Here is a 21,705-nt window from a genome sequence, read left to right as displayed (position 1 = left end):
ATCGCGGTTTCAGCCTCCAGAGCGACTGCTCCAAAACATGTATACGCTACTTTTTTTTTTTTTTTACACAATATATCATTTTTTAAATATGGTAATATATTATAATTAAGTGAAAATACTAAAATCATGGTATAAGATTTTTTATTAAGCGTATATATTTTTATATAATTTATATTGATAAGTTAAAAAAGTACTTTTTTATGAAGTTAAAAGAACTCATGTATATGTGGTTGGTGTGCGAAAAAAAAAGCTCTGATTCCCTATCCTGGAAGCTGTTCACCATTCCACCATCACGGCCACATACAACTTAAACACACATGCATCTTACACTTACACATCACAATCACACAATAACAGAAGATTTTAAGGGAATAGAAAAAAACGAAAGGGGAAGACCCATTAATTGTAAGTACAAGCTAACAATACACATGTAACATGTTTATCCATACAAAAAAAACAAAAATAGATAATATTGGTAGGTTGGAGATGGGAAAAAGAAGAAAGAGAAAGGTACTTGAATTATTATTATTATTCTTATTTGTTTTACTATTATAATTAATTATAATCAATTATAATAATTAGAATTAATTACGATAATAATAACAAAAAGAATGAACACTTAATTTTTACTACGGATTATTTTGAAATTCTGCGTATCCGTTCCAATTTGCATAATCCATAATCCATATTCCGCATACGTGTGTAGTGGATTATAACAAACCCAGGTGAGGTCCGCATAGTCTATCCCTCGCAATAAAAGCACCACTGTGTGCGCGTTGTTTCATGTGAAACACCCAATCGCATCGCCCTTTACGTCGTTCCATGGCCATGATGGTGACGGAGGGCAACGACAGCTGCGGCAGCGGAGTGCAGCACCATACGACGTCGTCCACCTCCTCGCCGGCGCAAACTCGTCAGCAGCGCCACAAGGTCGAAGTCTACAATGAGATTCTTCGCCGCTTGAAAGATTCCGGTCACGAAGAGGCTATGCAACCTGGCTTCAACGATCAGCTTTGGGCTCACTTCAATCGCCTTCCCACACGGTCCTCTCCTTGCATTCTCTCTTCTCTTCTACAAATACTCGCTGCAAACTACGTTAATTATTCTTCTACCATTCCCATACGTGTTTCATTTTTATCTCTATGTATAAATCTCGTTTTCTTTTCTTCGTCGTTTTGTTGGAGTTTTATTTTATTTACTTTTTTATGAGTCTGTTTACGTGAGGTTTTGGCGGTGGATTGATTTTGTTTGAAGCGTGAACTTGCGTAGTAGAATTAACCTTCCCTGCTTGTCCTGAATCCGTACGCACGGGAGACACTCGATTTTAGTGAATGTTTGTTGTGATTGTGTTTTGTTTGGTGTCATGTGTTGGATTAGGTCTGCGATTTTTGTCGTTGGAGATAGATTTGAGGTTATTCTGTAATGCAGGTACGCGCTGGATGTGAATGTGGAAAGGGCGGCTGATGTTCTTATGCACAAGAGATTATTGCAGTTGGCGCATGATCCTGCTAATAGGCCTTCAATTGAAGTTAGATTAGTTCAGGTGACATGATCCGTACTCATTATGGGCGACACTGCTGTATTCTTCATGCTGTTAGCTCATTTTTTTTCAGTTTTCGCTTTTTAGTGCTTTCACGTGGTGCAGCATTGTTGTTGGCTGTGCCTTGTCGACTTCTTAATTGTCATTTCCGAGTGGATCTTTTTGTTCCTGCAGAGGATAACTATATGAAATGTTCATGTTGCAATTAGGCTTGCATGTTATTATCTATATGCTAATACATTACTAAATGCGTCTGCAGTCTGTAGGTGTTGTTGGACTTCCTGCATGTGAACGATTTTATTTTTTTGTGAAACATTTCCGAGTCATTAAAAAAGTCTTCTATCTGTCTGGAGTCAGGAGGGAGCCATTTTGGTCAAATACAACGGCAAACAAATACACGCACTGCCAGCAATGCAACATACTTAACACAATTCAGTCTCTTGCTGAACTAGAATCAAAGGAAATTGTTTTGATTTTATAGGATTACTCCATAGTTCTTTCAGGATCTCCACCGAATCATCCTGGAATAATTTAAATGTATCTAAGATTAAGAAAGGTTAATTTGCGTCTCTACTAAAATATGTGGTCTGAAGCTGGTTTGATTGCGCGTAGTGATGAGTAGGGGAACCTTTAAGAAAAAAAGGATGATTACAAATGTTAGTTTAATTGTGAAATTGTGGTCAGTACCTGAAATAGCATTTGCTTCTAATTTGTGCATATGGTTCGTGGCACAATTTACAGTTGTATGATCTATGATGGTCGAGGACTCTAAACTCAACATTGCTTGATTTTTCTAATTACATTATTCATCGAAGAATTAAAGTACCTCGTGAATTTGAACTTGTTTGTCTTCATGTAGCATTGTGGATGTTTCATTTGAGCCACTCTCTGCATACCAACATGATTAATATTGTAAAAATCTATTAGGTTATTGTATGATTAGAATGTCGAGGAATATTTTTTATCAGCAAATCAACCTTGATTTGTTTGGTTGATTTGTCCCTTGCAGTCAAAATTCATTTATCATGCCTATATTTTGTAATGATTAAGTTCTTTCCTGCTGGATTGAAGTTGTTTTGAATTTTAATTTTAATTTTTTGGGTGTTGTGATTCATGTCCTTTACCTCAGTCCGTGTTGGTCATATTATTTTGGTATTGGAATCTTCGTGCAGGTTCATCCCATATCTGATGGAAACTCAGCAGACGCTTCTGAATTGGATGATCCTGGGATAGAATCTGGTCAAAGTTCTTCAAAGTACTCGAGCAGACAGAGGTATTATTTTCTCACTTCTTATATATTTCACGAATTTCTAGTTACTTATTGGGTGCCATTATCACAAAGGACGGAAACGGGTCTGCATAAAGCAATACTGATTTAGTTAACCAGGGTTGATGCTTGCATTCTTCAATTCTAATTTTTCTTCTTCTTTTCAACGTTCTAGTATACATCCACCTCCTGCTTTTGGTTCTTCTCCTAATCTTGAAGCATTGGCTCTTGAAGCAAATAGTTCTGAAGACATAGAGGAGGAACAATCTGTACATGCCAATTTTCAATATTCACGGTGAAACTTCTGCTGCAAGCTGCACTCAATAATTTAGAAACTAGGCATGGAAAATTTCTTTGAATGATGACGTAGAGTCTAAATTACATATGCTTTTCTATTTATATGGCTGTGGATATGAACATGTAACCCAGCTGGTCTGTGATACTTGTAGCTTTCATATGTATATGCTTTTTAATATTGTTATGATTTTTTGGCTTTCTTGAGGTCGAGGTGTGATGATAATATTATTTGTATTTCCTTTGGTTAATCCTGTAAAAGACATATGCCTATCTGAACTTGTAGGATGTGTGGTGCCTTTATAACAATTAAATGGTTTATGCAGTTTTTTGTCAAATGTTCTAATATAATTTTGATGTTTACTTTGAATTATTAAGCATTTGTGTTCTAAAAATGCAGACCCATGCATGAAATCACCATCTCAACAGATGACAAGCCAAAGCTTCTTAGCCAGGTATTTGATATCTTTCTGATAACCATATGTAGAAAATATATTTGATGTTGTATTATGGAACAATAGAATGATGTATTACAGTATAACAATGAATCATTCATAAATGCATAAGAATAAATTAAATCCCCAATTGTAGTAACTACATATTTGATTTCTGCTAATAAATATTTCAATACTTTAACCAATATTAAATTTTCTTATCTAACTATCTCTCTCAAGTTGGAACATATGTCATATGAATCAAGCTTGTTACCAATGTCATCAAAACAATAGTTTTTAAGGGATTCAACATGCTCTAACCAATTAGTTATTAGAGTCGTCAAAGTTATTTTTTTATTTCCCCTAAAAGCACATTCTCTCTTACAAAGTGGCGATCTATTTGTACATGTCTAGTCTCTTCTTGGAAGACTAAATTTGGTGCCATTTGAACGGCAACATTTTTGCCATAGATACGTGTCGTTTATTGGATATCCTCAAATTTTAGATGTCGGAAAAGTTGCTTAAACAGTGTAATCTGGCATGTAGTCGCTGCCACAACAAAATATTCAGCTTGGCATTGGATCTAGCAACTATGTTATGCTTCTTACTTCTCCGTGATGTCATATTTACTCCAATAAGAACATAATAGCTGAAGTGGATCCCTTATTTGCTGATAATCCTACCAAGTTAGTGTAATAGTAACAAATGATTTTGGTATTGTCCTTTTCCTGACTAAGCACAGTCCCATCCGGGTAAATTTTAATGTATTAAAACATACTTATGAAGATCCTAATGGCTATCATAGGGGCACTAAAAAATTGACTTACCACTGTAGCTACAAATATGATGTTCGCTCTGGTAGTAAGAGAGTTGAGTTCCCACACAAGACACCGGTATCTTGGATTTTTCAACAGTTCCCCATAACCTAAAAGAAGCACGAGATTGAATCCGTAGGAGTATTATTAGGATGACAATCAAGTATATCAGTCTTAGTCAAAATATGTGTTATATAGTTTTGTTGGGTAATGGAAATAGTAGAGGAGAATTGGGCAAAGTCAATTCCTTGGAAGTATTTGAGTGGTCTGAACCCTTATATCTATAGAAACGTGGAAATGGGAAATTTAGGTGCAGGTAATGTTGGGTACACGGGCTGGCCCATCCATTTAAGCATACATTCGCCGCGGTCCGTTGTGACATCAGTCAACTTGTTTAGTTCACTTCTTAAATGGACTTAAACTTTCAAGAGATTACACTTGCATTCAAAACCCATGGGCAATAATAGTCAAATATTTGGAGGGTGGACAACAAGGTTGCATCAAGAACCATGAAGGACGAAAAGGGTCAAGTCTCAAAATGTTGATGCCATTCAAGTTGAGTCCAAATATGTAAGAACAAATTGAATCCCTAATTTGTAGTTGCTGCTAAATACCCAATCTTTAGTAATAGATTTGTCATATTTATAATAAAAATATAATAATTAGTACTACCTTATTCTTAAATTGGTAACTGGATAAATTAGCATTGCTTAGCATTTGACTCGAATCGAACAGGCATTTAAGATAGCTTAGAAACAATCAATCACCCCACTTAGATAATCTCGAATTGGACTAACTTTGAATCCCACGTGGTAACTGAAATGTCTTGCTCCTTGTGCAGTTAACTGCTTTGCTTGCTGAGATTGGACTTAACATCCAAGAAGCACACGCCTTTTCCACAACTGATGGTTACTCATTAGATGTATTTGTTGTTGAAGGATGGCCCTATGAGGTATGCTGATAATCATTTGCTATAAGTTTGTTTTGATGGATACATATTGTTAAGAAAAGGGAGAAGGTTATTTCAAAGTTTGATGTCATTTAACACCATATCTATTTTTAAAAACATAGTTCTAATTCATATGAACTATGTTGTAGCAACTGTATTTGAGTTCACAAGCACCAGTTCATAACCACAAAGCCTAACTGATTATTTTCTCTGGAAGGCTTTATTTTTTACTTCTCAAGCATTATGGAATACCTTGTTATGTTACTTTTTTTTTTCCATCACTTCCATTCTCTTTTTTAATGTTTATTATTGTTAGAGGTTCAGCTTATCAAGCACGGCTTGACTATTTGGCATTTAAACAGGAAACAGAAAAGCTTAAAGCAGCTTTGGAAAGAGAAGTCTTGAAGAAGATTGAGGTAAATTGGACCCTATACTGTGTTTCTAAATGTCAGTTAGAGTCAATTTGACCGATATTCGATAAGTGCACTCTAATTTGAACAATGCTCTCAGAGACAGGTGAGGTCCAGTCCGCAATCTGTATCTTCTGTTGATGAGCCTGATCAAGCAAAGATGAAAAGCGAACTGGATCATTTGACAATACCAAATGATGGGACAGATGTTTGGGAAATAAATCCTAAACATTTGAAATATGGAACTCAAATTGCATCTGGGTCATATGGTGAACTGTGAGTACATAGCTGCTGAGAAATATGCATTTCTTTTATTACTTCCTGTCAGATGTTCTCACTGATTGCATATATCAATTCACTTTTTAATTATCTGGTTATTTTTAATTCAATCAGATTTAAAGGTGTATACTGTAGCCAGGAAGTAGCGATCAAAGTTCTCAAGCCTGAGCATGTAAACTCAGAACTGCAGAAAGAGTTTGCCCAAGAAGTCTATATCATGAGGTTTGTTTTAATAAATTTGTGTTGTGAGCATCTGAAGTATATCTACCTGTGAGACTGGATTTCAGAATTTGATTTCGAAAATTATTTAACTGTTGACCATGTCAAAAGTCTGCTCATCAAGATTGTACAACTTTATAGTAGGAATTAAGGTGAATTTGTGACTAAAACTTTCAATTTTGGTAGAGTGCATAGTTATCAATCTCTGGTAGAGATCATGTACGGGCTTGCACTATGGTGGGAATGGATGACCTCTATTTTAAACGTTACTATAACACTAAATAGTATATACACTCCACATAAAATATTAAAAACGAATTAATACGCACAATTAAAGAAATTCTTGATAAATAATAAGTACACACATCACAATCATCGTCAGTCAAGGATCAATGAACGTAGTAGTGATATTAACAAGTGAAATTTGATGGTGAAATTAATAGAAAAGGAACATACCAAGTTAGACATAAATTTACAGAATGTGAACTGGGTATGGTGAGAAGGAATAGATGTCAAAACAGAGGTAATATTTTGCGGAATATTTTAGCCAAACAACCATGGTTGTGCTTCCTAAAGCAGTTATTGGGGGCCCAATGGATCTTATTAAAAACTGTTCAGCTATTTGACTCCAGTAGCAGTGCAGCTCTGGTCCTCTACGCTACTGTGTTATATTGACTAGTACTAAGAGGGAGTAAGAAATACAAAACTGTACATGCTATGATTCTTGTTAACTAAGAAATAAAGCGCATTGAGTTGAAACCTTTTATTCTTGTGAAAATATGGGCGTTTTATTTATACTAAGAAAATGAAATCAATACTATAAATAGAGGAGATTTCATATCCTTTAATAATAAAGTTCTGAAACTAGAATAAATAATAATGGTCCTAATAATAAATATATAATCTTGATATTACTAATTATGAATTTTCGCTACTTATTTATAAAGATCTGTGATCATAACAATTCTATTGTCCTTCACATAATGATATTTGGAACAATGTTATGTGCTCCTTTGGAGTATACTAGTTTTTCCCATTGTTGATTGGGATTCAACATCCCCCGTCTTTAGATGTGAAGTTGAGCTTCATAGCAGTTGTCACCAATTTATCAACTCAGAGGGCCCAAATCCTTTCACATTTAGTGTCAACTTCCTTGTGGAATTTCTGCCTGCGATCTTCATTTCTATACGACAATCTGAACCTGATTTTTTGTAGGGTTGTAAATTTTCTCCTCATATATTCTGTATAAAATAGTCGTAGTTAATGTAAACAAAGGGAATTGACTAATGAATGATATTAGATTGACTTTAAGTATCTCCTGAATGTGGACTTTCTTGAAATTAGTTATGGTAATGCACATTTTAGTCACAAACAGTTTACAGATGCACTTTAACAGTTACTTTCCTATCTAACTTGATACTAGTATATGCAAAGTTTTAATTTAGTTGGCTTATAGGCAATTGAATTTTTTTTGGTCTTTTGGTACGGTAAAAGAATACAAAAAGCAAATTAGTTATAGTTTTATCTCATTGTTTAAGAAAATATTATGCATCTACCATATTTAACTCGCTAATGGAACTTGCAGAAAGGTTCGACACAAGAATGTTGTACAATTCATAGGAGCATGTACCAAGCCCCCACGTTTATGCATAGTGACAGGTGAAATTCAATGAATTACTTTTTGTTGAAGAGTAATGAAATATATGTGGTCTTAAAAATGGTTGAAGTGGAATGGATTACTTTCTCGTAATGGTTGTATCCTTTTCAATTTTCAGAATTTATGTCAGGTGGAAGTGTGTATGACTACCTACATAAGCAGAAGGGCTTTTTTAAATTTCCTACCCTACTTAAAGTCGCAATTGATATTTCTAAAGGGATGAACTACTTGCACCAACATAACATAATCCATAGAGACCTGAAGGCTGCCAACCTTTTGATGGACGAAAATTGTGTATGATGTTTCCTTTATTTATATGCAATGCTTCTTCTGCTATGCGCCCACGCCCCACCCCACCCACACACACAGACACACGCACGGTATATACCACAAATATGGGTGAATAAACGGGGCATACTGAACTGAAAGTATTGCATTTGTTCCATTACAGGTTGTAAAGGTTGCTGATTTTGGTGTTGCTAGAGTTAAAGCTCAGTCTGGCGTTATGACAGCAGAAACTGGAACATATAGATGGATGGCTCCCGAGGTACCTGATCTTCTAATGTTACCATCATCAAGTTATTCAAATAGTTTCATTATATTGATCAGCCTTTTAACACCCATGGTGTGTTTATCTGTTACAGTGTGACGTGTCTTTACTTTTTTAACTTGTTTTTTCGACCTAAATAAATGTTAAATAGTGTTCATCTTATATTGATGAATTTTTTGCGTACCCGTCGTTGTGGAAATTTATAACAAATTTGAAGGTTTCATGAATCTCAAGCTCTGAATGTCAGTACTAGGTCACTAAAATTTGCTGTTTAGTAGTTTTCCTTTCTTAAATATTTTCTGGTGCCTAAATTAGATGGGAGATATAACTATGAGTATATTTTCTTATCATGATTTCTCTGTATTGAAGGTTATAGAACACAAGCCGTATGATCACAAGGCTGATGTATTTAGTTTTGGAATTGTTTTATGGGAGTTGCTCACTGGAAAGGTATTTCTTATTTGCAACACCTTAAGATTCTTAAAGTATTTGTTTTCCTCAAGTAAATTATTGGGTTTTTTTGCCAGCTTCCATACGAATATTTAACCCCCCTACAGGCAGCTATAGGAGTGGTTCAAAAGGTAATCTTTTTTCTCTTAAACTTGAGTTTTAGGATAAGCTACCGATTAATGTCTTGTCGCATCTGGAAATTTAAGATAGCGGTTTACATGATTAAATGGAAATATGTGTGTTGAGTAGGTAGTGATTCTTTGTTACTATAACTGTAAATAAATTTCAGGGTTTGCGACCCACCATCCCCAAGAACACTCATCCAAAATTTGTTGAACTTCTTGAGAGATCCTGGCAGCAAGATCCAACACTGAGACCCGATTTCTCTGAAATTATCGACATCCTGCAGCAGTTAGCGAAGGAGGTATAAAAATATTTCTTAATGTTAATGAGTCATTTTTCAAGGTGCAAATTATTTCGTATGATCAGGGTGGAAAGTTGGGGTGTTCGATCATTTTGACTTTGGTTCCTAATAGATAGAAACTGGTCCTCAGGTTGTCCCTCATTCTTAAACCCAACAGTCATTTTGGTTCCTGTGTTAACTACACAACAGTAATTATGCTAACAGAAATGCAAGAAACATGGAAACATTGCTGCTCCATGTTTTTGGTCAGAAAATTGTTTGCCTCTTCATTTTCCTCATCATTGTTTCGTTGGTGTTTTGATATGATCACCATTGATAGTGGGAATAATCATCAGAAGGGTGGCAATGATGGCGATTGTTGGAGGGATTGGTGGTGCTAACAGGAGAGTGGAGGATTGAACTTGAGGAGGACAAAGGACTTTGTGGTCGGACCTTGAGTGAGATAAAGGAGAGACCCAAGAACGAGTGGGTTGTTTCTTGTTCTTCTCATGTACCTGCTAGAAACACCGGGGAGTTGTGCAAGTGCAAAAAGTCGAGGCTGGAAGAAACAGAGGAAGACAAATTGTAGTGGATGGAAAAGTTTGTGAGGAGGTTCTGAAGAAAAGGAGGATTGCAGCGGGCAGTTGTGCTAGCAGAACGACGGGATGTTCATTTTTTATGAAGGGCAAACACGTCTCGTGTTTGAACTATAGCAGTGTCAAACGGTTTCCCACGTTGACGCCACTCTACACATTTCAAACGTTATAAAAAGTATAGATAGTGTCTTTTTACAAAAGTTAATGGGTGCAGCACTTTTTTGAAAAGTATAGATAGTGTGGGTTTTAGTCCTGTCAAAGGGAGAAGAGAGATGGTAATAAAGTAATTGAAGGGAGTTTTTAAGAGAGATTCTGTGGTAAATAATGCCTTTAAAGACGTACTAATATTTTTTTTTAAGAAAAAAAAACTTTTAGCAAAGTCTGTTTAAAATAGAATATAAAATATTAAAATTAACTAGTCACTTTATTTCGAGTAAACGAATCATAGTAAAGTTGTCGGAAAGCCATTCCATCTGTTGTTGGAGCTTAAGAAGTTTGTGGGCCGAAAGAGCCCTTGGTCCGTGAGGGATGAGACACCTTAGGCGTGGAGGGTATATGAGAGCGTAAAAAGAAGAAGGGGCTAATGCTGAGATGGCATTAGTAGTGGAGAAGTTGTTAATCTTGGTGAGAGCATGTTGTTATTATTTAGTCTCATGAGGAAGAGGGGAATAAACATTGTTTTATATATATATATATATATATATATATATATATATATATATATATATATATATATATATATATTAGAGTATCGCATAAATTTGATGATGACATAGATAACATTTTGTTTATTTGTGGAGCAGGTTGGAGATGGAGAAGAGCGGCACAAGGAAAAATCTGGAGGACTTCTGTCAGTTCTGAGAAGAGGACATCACTAAAAAATTATTTGAATATGGATGATGTTCTTAACATGGTCATAGGTAGGATCAATCACAAGGGCCATTTCCCATTTATTTTTAAATTCTCATGTACAGTTATCTTCACATTATCTAATTGCTTTCATGATAGATTTGTCACGATTTCAGCATTTTTATAATATGATTAATTGCACATTTCTTCCAGTTTTATGACACGATATTTATTTATATCTGTAAATAAAAGCTGTTGATGGTATATATCAAATTAAAATCGTAACATCAACCGTCTTTATCCCATCAAAAAAATTATGTAAAGTATTATTTTTTTACATTTTTTAAATCTTCATCAGTTGATTCTTCAATTATTGCATATGAGACATGTTTATGAAGCCGTTTGTTCGCTAATCGAACTGATTGAACGGATTATTGTAGTAAACCTCTGGAGAGGTGTGAGATAATGTAGTTAGTAAACTATGTTGCAGCTATGGCTGAGCTCGGTGAAAAGGGAATGTATTTTGAAGACGTAGTTGAAGAAGAGGATGATGCGCGAGAGATATTGAATTACTTACTGCATGAAAAGAGGCAATTAAAGTGTACCTGCATTTGCCACATAAGTGAAATGAAACAAGAGCTTGCAGGTTTGCTTAAAGCTTAAAGCATTCATAATTTACATTAATGCTTAAGAATCGAAATTAGTTGTAGGTTCTGGAGGGGCAATGTATAATAATAATTAAAGTTTATTCAATCCAATTATATAATAAAGCCAGATTAACACAAATTTGTTTCCTTTCACACAGCACCGAATTTGTTGGATCTGTAAAGAGAGAAAACGCGTTAAAGTATTGTGAATAATGACAATATAGACATGTGAAGGAGTGGAAACAAGTGTAGATAGATAAAACATTTGCTAATTCATCTCAAAAGTTAGAATCTGTCGACTTTATCTATAATGATTATTTCTTACTGCTTTGAAAATTAAGATGGAGAGACAAATAATGACATTCGATTATAAATGTAATTATTTTAATTTTTAGCTTTTAAAATTGTATTAATAAATTGTAAAAAAATATACAACTTATTCTCGTGGTTTACCTAATATTTGGAAATTTATAATTATTTCAACAATTAAGTATCGTAGAAAATCAATGTCTTTGAAATTAAAATTGTAAAAGTGAACATAATGGTTAATTAAGTCTGAAAACAATAACGATTAAATATCATTAGTTCCGCAAATAGCTAGAAATATACATTTTTAAAAATATTGCCAACTAAATTAGAGATATAATTTGTTTTGCCAAGTTGTCTAAATTATTTGGATGATCAGGGATTAAAGTAGCACCGACAAATTATCTATATTTAAAGAAATAAGAAACAAGAGAAAAAAAATAGAAAAAATTGCATTAACGTTTATTAAAAATAAATAAAACACAAGATGTTTTGTCTGGAACAATGTAATAGAAGATGAGTGAAAAAAAATTAAAATAAGGTTATTTAGATTAAAAATATAAAAAATAGTATAAACACAATAGAAGGTGAAATATATTTTAAATTTTTGGAATATAAATATTAATACAGATTATTAATAAAGGTGGGAAAACGCATGTTTTGGACCAGTCCACCTGTTTTAGATCATTCTGTGTTTGACTTGCTAAAAACAGAACGGAGTGGGCTGACACATCGTAGCAAATTTTTGGTTTCTAACCTTTTATCAATGAATAAGCAAGTTAAAATCGAAAAAAAATCAAATAACTTAAAAAAAAAATCTAAATTTTAGTTATAGACCTTCATTATTCAAAATATATACTTCAATATTCATATGTTATAGCCAACATATTGGGCTCAACCCAAGTTATTTTGCGATCTAACAAGTTTAACCCAAGTAGTTCAATTTTTTTAGAAATTATAATTAAATTATTTTAATTTAATCTTTCTTTTAAAATAGAAAATTAAAAAGCTTACTGTGCTAGTGGCTAACTGATTTCGTTATTACATTATCTTATTCTATATTTCTTTTTATGTAGACAAATATCAGGTCTTGATACTTCAAACCTGGTTACAAAATTTCAAAGTTATTAATCCCTTAAAACAATTCGAAAAAAAGAAGAAGATGTTATTACAAACATTTAATGAGAATGAAGCAATTTAGATGATTTTAAAACCTGGTACCTAAAACCAACATTATATTTAAAGTACAATGTGAGGGTTGTATTAATTTTTAAACAATAAACACAAATGATCAAAAGTTGTCTTTTTGTACAAAATTGTGAAGTTCGTCGAATGCTTTTTTGGGTCCGAGAACAAAAAAGATAATCTCACACAATATAATAAATTATAGTAATTTGAATCTCTATAGAAAAATGATATACTTAATGCACAATAGTCTCTCGAATATAAATATAAATATTTTTTAACAAATATGAAAAATTAAACAATTCGATACTGGTCTGCATCAACAGTACTGAACCAAACAAATATTTTGGAATTGTTTTTTAATTTTGTGTTTTTGGTTTTGTCTATATTCACTGCACTGATGTTGACGCTAGTTGTCCTCTTCCCCAGGTGGACACGTAGTGTTCTTTTGGGTCCACAACAATGTATAGTATAGAAAAGAAAATGAAAATGAATAGTTCAATAATAACATATGAGAATATTTGAATAAAATCAATTTTAATAGATAATTAAATAAACAATACTAGTTATTCATGTATTAGTGATCATTAAAAAAATATTTCTTTATCATCATAATGAAATTAAAATGAATTATGATATGTGAAAGAATTGAATGGTAGGTTTGGTGAACTAAAATTGAACATCAGTCAAAATTAGTTATTGACTGAAAGAAAAGAATATTATACAGTGTTCTTCCACTGCCAAAATTACAGGCATACAGCTCAACTTTTGTTGTACAGTACAGCTCATTGATAAACGAGAGAATACGTTTTTTTCTTTTTTGAAAAAAGTTAACTTTAATTATTATATTATTATTACAAAATATTTTACTTTAAATAACTATTTATTTTTCAGGAAATATAATTATCGATTAAACTAATTATACTTTAATACTAAAATCAGTTAGGTTTATTAGGAGGAGTTTGAAGGGAGAGATATAACACTGAAACCCTAAATCTAATCATATAAGATATTGACGTCATTTTTAATAAAAATCTTAAGACAATAAATTTATAAATATTTATTTTTATATAATATAATATTCTTTTATTTTTATTAATGTAAAACTTAAAGTCATACTTTCTAATAAAATACTTATAAAAAATATTAAAATTAACATACAAAGTTGTTTCATTATTCTGTAAGAAAAAAATTGTTTCAGTATAAAATGTGAACTGTAGAAAAGAAAGAAAGAAAGAAAAAAAAAAAAAAAACAGACCTGTGATGCGATCATGACTGCAACATTGAACACCTGTGGATTGTGATGAGTGTGTAGCATTGAAGTCACATGAATATACGTGGATGCATGTTTTTTAGGTATAAGTATTTTTCATCAACAATTAAATATTACGTTGTTATTATTTTATTTGCAGGCATCACATGCCAAACGAACACGTATCTTAGCTATGTTTCTGGCATTCACTTGTCTTTATTTTCACCCTTTTCCGCCTTCGCTTCTCCGTTTTCTTTTGTTTTTATTCTCATTTTTGCTTTGCTACCTAAGCTAAGCCAAACTCATTTTGTTTACATTTGATGTGGACTCAGTTGTTTGGATATGTAATGAGAAAGAACATCATGTGATGTGTGGGGAAAAAGAAGACACAAAATCCACACAAACTATGTTATGTAATATTATGGTCCTTCCTCCATGAATGTGTATGCTAGTTGTCTCCAGCAGTGTTAGCAGTCATGTTTTAAGATTATAGTCTAAAAAATCAGAAGAAAAATTATCTATAATATCACTAGGTAATTCAATAAAAAACAGAATTTTTAAAAGGTATTCGCGAATTTTTAAAATCTACCGATATTTATACCGATATTTATAAATAAGCACAAATTTTTAGAAAGAATGCTTTATTAGTTTTTAAAATAAAATCTTTATAAAATCTTTATAAAATATATAAATATGATATAAATTAAAGAGTCTTATTAACTAGTATCTTTAGAAATAGTTAGTATTCACAGAATCCTATAAAAGTACATAGTTAAGTGTGATATTAATTAAAAGAGAAATAATATTTTAATCAACTTTTTTTTATCCATTTTTAACTTATTGTTTCAATCACCATTAGATCATCTTTTTTTATTCTTTTTAATGATGTGATGTGATGATCTAATAGTGATTGAGATAGTAAATTAAAAGTGGGTCAAAAAAAGATGGATTAAAAAAAGTGGGTTAAAATATCATTATCCAAACTAAAATTTGATCTAATAACCATTGATGTAATTTTATTTTAATTAAAGGACAAAAATGTCCATAAATACTATGTGTGTTTAGTATTTTATTTAATATTCATCGATACAAATTAAAAAATAATTAAATAATAAAATAAATATATCTTATGTTGCTAAAAAATAAATATAATTAAACATAAAAAAGTTTAAATTAACAAAAACAAAATCAGAAAAAAATAGTGTTAAACATCTAAAATTATAAAAAAAATAATAATTAAAGTATTAATTTGAGTTGAGACTTTAAAAATTCTAAAGTTCTTGTTTGTATAAAAAATTTATTATCTAAAATTTAAAAAAATATTTTTGTCTTTAAAATTTTTTTAATATGCATTTATAATATTTTAACTACTATATTTAATTTTTTCAATTTTTTTAAATATAAAAATATGATATCAATGCATATTAATAATTATAAGTTTAATTAAATTTAATCTATTTGAGCATGCTTAATCACTTCTGATAATGTATTATTTGCAATTACACATTTTAATGACAGCATAAACAAAACTGATATTTTGGAAGCAGTACCTATTAATAATTATTTAATTGTCAAACTTCAAACTAACATTGACTATTTTATGTCAAATTTAATTTGACCTCGTACTTAATTTGCAACTATTTTGTGGTGAAAATGAGATGAGACGATTAATATGAATTTATATTAAATACAATAATTAAGATTGCATAGAGATAAGCACAAAAAAAATAATAAAAACAATAGTGTAACGTAAAATCTTAATATTAAAATCATGTCAGAAATTTAGAGGAAATTAGGCACTTACAGTTAAATTCTTACAAATCAATAATTAATCTAACAGTGCAAAAGTAACAGTGGTTTGGTTTGGAGTCAAATTTTACTGAAACCAATTTAATAGTATAATATAAAACTTAAACTGTTTGACAGAAAGGTATGAAAAATCTTGCACCTTTCGTGGCCGATAAAGGGAACAAAAAAAGGTTATGACAAACAAAACGACTCTTTTTTTTTTTTTCTTTCTAATTTTGAAAAGTTATGCAAAGGTAGGTTACAATTGATTTGAAATCGAAGCACAACTCCAGCACAGATAGCAATGTTTTTTGCTTAAAATAATTTTGTATTAGTTTTTTTTTTTTTTTAACACGGAAGAAAAAAAAATGACACCCTATTGACCTATCAGCACTTTAAGCATGGGGTTGGGGCCCCACATCGAAGAACAGAAACGCGGATGTTCCAGAAACATCATCGATCATCAACGACACCAACAACATCAACGTTTTCCATTCCCACCGTCCCACACCAAACACCAACACGAACACTACTTAACCTAACCATAACACCTCTCTCTCTCTGAAATCTTTTAAAAACAACATTATCGTCTCAACAACATCGTCGTTGTTGTGAATCTGCACTACACGCGTCAACACAGCATCAAGAAAAGACCATTTCAAATTCAATCTGTAATTTTCTCTATTCTCAAAAGCCTAAAATACCATTCATATATATTTTTTTTTCTTGGTCACCAAAGCTAGAGATTTTTCTTTCACTTTCTCGCCTCCACTTTACTAAAATAAATTTTTATTTTTATTTTTATTATTGTGGATTTAATTTTTGCTATGATATTTGAATAGAAAGTGCAGCATTTATTTCTGCCTGGAACCCTGATGCAATCTATCAGGAAGTCCTTCAAATCTTATGGTTCCTTCAAACAGTCAAAAAGGTTTTCCGGCGCCGGAAACCCCGATTCCGACCACGAGCAGCTACCCATTCTCCTCGAGCAAGAAAGGAACCGCCACAACGCAATGCCGGCCGGCGACTACGTCGTCAAAATCGACGATGCCGCCAATCCATCCCAGGCCAACAAGATTTGGCGCGACTCGAGCTACGACTTCTGGAGGGGCGAAGCCTCCTCCTCCGCCGCCGCCGCCGCCACTGACCAGAGTTTTGATTTCCGGCAGACGGAGGACCCGCCGTCGCAGCTGATTGGGCGGTTCCTCCACAAGCAGCGGGCCTCCGGTGAGATGCAGCTGGACATGGATTTGGAAATGGAGGAGCTCCAGCAGGACGGCGTCGAAGGAAGGTTGACGCCGGTGGAGGAGTCTCCGGTGAACTTTCGCAATTCCAGGGAGCTGAAGGTCTCCTTCGATGAACCCCTTCCCAATACGAATCTCCTCGAACAGCAGAACGACACCTTCAGAAGAAGGCACAGCAAGGAAGCGTCGACGATGGCGGACTTCCAACGCCCTCCGCATCCGCCGCAGCACGATCATCGCCGCTCCCCTTCGCCGTCGCCTGTTGAGGATGGCGAGGTCCTTCGGTGCACCTCGAACGCTTCCTTCGAGAGAAACCTCTCCATGCAGAGAAAATCCGCGTTGTTGAAGGCCAAAACGAGATCCAGGTTGCTGGACCCGCCAGAGGAACCCGAGAGAAAATCGGGTCGGGTCGTGAAATCGGGTCAGCTCCAGTCCGGGATTTTAGGTAAAAAGGGTGATGAGGAAGACGACGATCCGTTTTTGGAAGAGGATTTTCCCGACGAGTTTAAGAAGACTCATTTCAGCCTCTGGATTCTTCTGGAGTGGGTGAGTTTGTTTTTGATCACTGGGTTTCTGATAGCCACCCTCTGCATTCCCTTTCTGAGGGAGAAGCATCTGTGGCAGCTTAAATTGTGGAAATGGGAGGTTATGGTTCTGGTTTTGATCTGTGGGAGATTGGTTTCCGATTGGGTTATTAGGATTGCCGTCTACTGCATCGAGAGGAACTTCCTCTTGAGGAAGAGGGTGTTGTATTTTGTGTACGGTGTGAAGAAAGCGGTTCAGAATTGCGTTTGGTTGGGACTGGTGCTCATTGCATGGCATTTGTTGTTTGACCAGAGGGTGCAGAGGGAGACAAACAGTAATTTCCTGGAGTATGTTAACAAGGTGTTGGTGTGTTTCCTTGTGGGGACTTTGGTGTGGTTGCTCAAGACTCTCATGGTGAAGGTGTTGGCATCTTCTTTCCATGTGAGCACGTACTTTGATAGGATTCAGGAGTCACTGTTCAATCAGTATGTGATTGAGACGCTCTCGGGGCCTCCATTGGTGGAGATTAAGAAGGCCGAGGAAGAGGAAGAGAGGCTCGCCGATGAGGTTCAGAAGCTGCAGAATGCTGGGGTTACCATACCCCCTGATCTTAAGGCAACTGCTTTTTCTAACATGAAGAGTGGGAGGTACAGGAGTGGAGTGCTGGCCAAGAGCCCCAGAGCTAAGAGCGGAAAGTTTTCGCGGCCTCTTTCTAAGGGCGCTGACGATAATGTCATCACCATTGATAACCTCAATAAGCTCAATCCCAACAATATCTCTGCCTGGAATATGAAAAGGTTGATGAACATGGTCCGGCATGGGGCTCTTAGCACCTTGGATGAACAGATACTTGATAGCGCCAATGACGATGAGAACGCCACGCAGATCAGAAGTGAAAACGAGGCAAAAGTTGCTGCTAAGAAAATATTTCATAATGTTGCTAGGCGTGGCTGCAGGTTACTTACTTACTTACTTATACCTTCATCTGTTGTTTGCTGCATTGCATACAACTTTTTCTAGTTTATAGAAATCCTTTTCTCTGTTTTCACATTGCTTTCTGTTTTTTGCAGGTTTATATACCCGGATGACTTAATGCGATTTATGCAAGAAGACGAAGCTGCAAAAACCATGAATCTCTTCGAAGGAGCATCTGATTCTGGGAAAATAAGCAAAGCTGCCTTGAAGAACTGGGTGGTGAGAATTAACTAACATAACACATAACATATAACATAGGCAGCTTAATTTGAAGAGAAGAACTGGATACATATATTTAATGTGGCGTCAAAAACATGTAGTTAGTTACTGTTATGTCTTCTTTTTCTGTTCGTTGTCCGATTGCTTTACTTGATGTTTTCTCTTACGTTTTCAACATGGTTCTATGAAATTATTTATTTGTCACAAACCTTGGCATGTAATAGTGTATTTACTACCAAAGCTCAGTTGGAAGGGGGTAGTGGTAGAATCCAATTCATTTCTTAGAATCTGTCTGTCAGTTGCGCAGATGACACAATGCACACAAGATTGACAGCATGTAATTTAACTAGCTGATGTCATTTTCCTACTGCAATTCGTTTTTAATGGATGCATGTTCTCGCATGCTTCGAAAGATAGTTTTGTTATTATGAATAATCTTTGCATAGAGTTCAGAGTCAATATTTTTATCCTTGAGTGGTTTGGATTAATGTTATATGCAACATTTTGTGCTTTTAATTCATGATTTCATGCAACTGTTTATGCCTCTGCTTTTATAGTATTTACAGCAGTATCCTGCATTTAACCATCCAGGTCAATGCCTTCAGGGAAAGGAGAGCGCTCGCTTTGACACTAAATGACACAAAAACGGCAGTGAACAAACTTCATCGAATGCTCAATTTTATAGTTGGAATTGTTGTACTGATTATTTGGCTCTTGATATTGGAACTTGCCACCACCAAATTTCTTGTCTTTTTGAGTTCACAGATTGTCTTGGTTACATTTATATTTGGAAACACCTGCAAGACCATATTTGAGGCAATTATTTTCCTATTTGTCATGCACCCATTTGACGTGGGAGATAGATGTGAAATTGATGGGATTCAGGTAATGTTCTTCCGTTCACGACTTTATAGATTGTGTTCTCGTGTAGACACATCCTAATTTCTCCCCATTCTTGCTCCCCATAATTTCAGATGATCGTAGAAGAAATGAACATCTTGACAACCATATTTCTGAAATATGATAATCATAAGGTGATCATCCCTAACAGTGTCCTTGCTACCAAGGCTATATTCAACTATTACCGGAGTCCTGACATGCAAGATATTATCGAATTCTACATACATGTATGCACCCCAGTTGAAAAGATTTCACTTATAAAACACAGAATAAGCAGGTATGTCTGTCTTGTTTTCTTTGTCTTATTTTTTTTTTGTTCTAAATGTGATATCTGAGTGCTTGAAACTACTTCTGTTCACAATGCAGTTTCTGTGACAACAAGAAGGAGCACTGGTATCCTTCACCTACTGTAGTAGTGAGGGATCATTTAGACATACACATGGTGAAAATGGCTATCTGGCCCAATCATAGAATGAACTTCCAAGATCAGACTGAAAGGCATAACAGAAGATCCCTTTTGCTTGAAGAGTTGATCAAGATTTTCAGGGAACTCGACCTTAATTACCGCTTACTGCCCCTGGACGTTAACGTCAGAGCCGTGCCTACCTCCTCTGAACGGCTTCCACCTAGTTGGCAATCGACTCCAAGTTGAGCAGAACCAAATTCATGCAATTCAAAGCCCCATTTTGTGTGGAATACCCGAGGCATTAACTGCTAGGATAGCATGTGTAAAGAAAATGGCTTTGGTTTTTCTTAGTTAGATTAGTTTCACATGTACCAAGCTTAGTCTGTACCTATGAAGCATGTCTAGGCACACGCATGTAGTAGATTTCGTGAAATCAGTAGTAGTAATCGCTACCTTGTTTATACTTTCACTGTCAAAGTTCCCTGTTTCTATCTTATGAACTCGCGCGTTTCAAAATTCTCAGAGCTTGCAATGCACTTATTTTGAAGATACTGAATAGCTTTATTTTTATCTAGAATTAGGGGAGATAAACACGATGTTGTTATCGATATAGATTTGTTTATTATTCGTTGTAACAGGATATTAGTGGAATAAGTAATGTTTTAGCAGCATTACTTATCTTGGAATGCAACATTCTCCGTTATTTTGGAGGATGGTACTTTTAATGAAGATCAGCTTGCGATTCCAATATCATCGTGGGATAAGAGTGTGTTTAAAACACAAGAACTGTATCCCAAAAGTTTGCATGCATAAGAAAGTGAAGTAATTAGATTCCAGAATAAGTAAAGAAAAAGATAAACTGGCAGAAGCAGGTTGAAAAACTTTGCCGGGACCGTTTTTAATTCAAATCTTTGAAAATGAAAAGTATTAGATTCCAGAATAAGCAAAGAAGAAGAAAAAGGAAATTCTTGATGAACAATTTTGATAAAGTAAGAATAGAATGCCAATCAATTGTTTTTTATACCTACATATATTTGGGTTTCTCACTGTATATGGATTCAAATCCTAAACCCTTGTGACAAATCATTAACACTGCGTTCTTTTGGATAGATGTATTATTCACAAAGATTAGGAAACAATGATTAGTGAGTGAGTAGGTATTCTTTTGGAAATGTTACAAAGTGATGGGAGGAGATGATCAGGAAGATTCACTAAAAATCCAATTTCACTACCTACAGCGAGATTAGAGGGTAGCACGGTCAGATTTACCAAATTACCCTTTCACTTATATTCATTCTTCTTATTATGGAAAAACAACATAATAAAAATTAGTAACACAAATAATAATTTATTATGATTATAATAAAAATTTATTACTTTTAAAATTATTATAAAAAAAATCTCGACGTAAATAAATTATTTTCTACCTTATATATTAAATTTATTTTCATACAAAATATATTGTGTTATTCATTTTATACAAATAATTCTTTTATATTTTCAATCATTCAATAAAATTTATAAAAATAATTCTAAATCATTTATA

At 34.0% G+C, this 21,705-nt stretch overlaps 2 protein-coding genes across 4 annotated transcripts; both read left to right on the top strand.

The window, feature by feature from the left end:
- Positions 1-681: 681 nt before the first annotated feature.
- LOC114192135 (serine/threonine-protein kinase STY46-like) lies at positions 682-10,924 on the top strand. Of its 3 annotated transcripts, none has more exons than XM_028081749.2 (16): positions 682-1,043; positions 1,429-1,543; positions 2,713-2,813; positions 2,983-3,102; positions 3,502-3,556; positions 5,192-5,302; positions 5,662-5,715; positions 5,816-5,985; positions 6,103-6,210; positions 7,793-7,866; positions 7,983-8,158; positions 8,316-8,411; positions 8,784-8,864; positions 8,942-8,995; positions 9,154-9,288; positions 10,667-10,924. In XM_028081749.2, exons 1-16 carry the CDS (start codon positions 823-825, stop codon positions 10,739-10,741), a joined length of 1,746 nt encoding a protein of 581 aa, XP_027937550.1. In that variant the 5' UTR covers positions 682-822; the 3' UTR covers positions 10,742-10,924. The 3 variants fall into 3 exon arrangements, with proteins under 3 accessions (XP_027937550.1, XP_027937551.1, XP_027937547.1); XM_028081746.2 differs by having other exon boundaries at positions 684-1,043; positions 5,810-5,985; XM_028081750.2 differs by lacking the exon at positions 2,983-3,102 and having other exon boundaries at positions 683-1,043; positions 5,810-5,985.
- A 5,451-nt stretch (positions 10,925-16,375) lies between these two features.
- On the top strand, positions 16,376-20,710 carry LOC114191897 (mechanosensitive ion channel protein 6-like). The gene is made up of 6 exons (XM_028081344.2): positions 16,376-16,561; positions 16,733-18,615; positions 18,730-18,853; positions 19,445-19,738; positions 19,828-20,030; positions 20,120-20,710. The coding sequence occupies exons 2-6, from the start codon at positions 16,766-16,768 to the stop codon at positions 20,403-20,405; spliced, it is 2,757 nt and encodes a 918-aa protein (XP_027937145.1). The 5' UTR covers positions 16,376-16,561; positions 16,733-16,765; the 3' UTR covers positions 20,406-20,710.
- The last annotated feature ends 995 nt before the right edge of the window (positions 20,711-21,705 follow it).

The sequence above is a fragment of the Vigna unguiculata genome, chromosome 7 (assembly GCF_037176805.1).
Source record: "Vigna unguiculata cultivar grain cowpea cultivar isolate G323 ecotype 2 chromosome 7, ASM3717680v1, whole genome shotgun sequence".
NCBI lineage: Eukaryota > Viridiplantae > Streptophyta > Magnoliopsida > Fabales > Fabaceae > Vigna > Vigna unguiculata.
The sequence above is the reverse complement of the archived record's forward strand: the minus strand, read 5'-3'. Positions and strand labels throughout refer to the sequence as shown.

What these genes read in the sequence shown, in the direction of transcription:
- LOC114192135 (XM_028081746.2), top strand. Translation starts at nt 823, where the DNA reads ATGGCCATGATGGTGACGGAGGGCAACGACAGCTGCGGCAGCGGAGTG. An exon ending in TTGAAGTTAGATTAGTTCAG is followed by an intron (nt 1,544 to 2,712) that starts GTGACATGATCC and finishes ATCTTCGTGCAG; the next exon opens with GTTCATCCCATATCTGATGG. An exon ending in CAAGAAGTCTATATCATGAG is followed by an intron (nt 6,211 to 7,792) that starts GTTTGTTTTAAT and finishes TGGAACTTGCAG; the next exon opens with AAAGGTTCGACACAAGAATG.
- LOC114191897 (XM_028081344.2), top strand. Translation starts at nt 16,766, where the DNA reads ATGCAATCTATCAGGAAGTCCTTCAAATCTTATGGTTCCTTCAAACAG. An exon ending in GTTGCTAGGCGTGGCTGCAG is followed by an intron (nt 18,616 to 18,729) that starts GTTACTTACTTA and finishes TGTTTTTTGCAG; the next exon opens with GTTTATATACCCGGATGACT. An exon ending in CTGCCTTGAAGAACTGGGTG is followed by an intron (nt 18,854 to 19,444) that starts GTGAGAATTAAC and finishes TTAACCATCCAG; the next exon opens with GTCAATGCCTTCAGGGAAAG.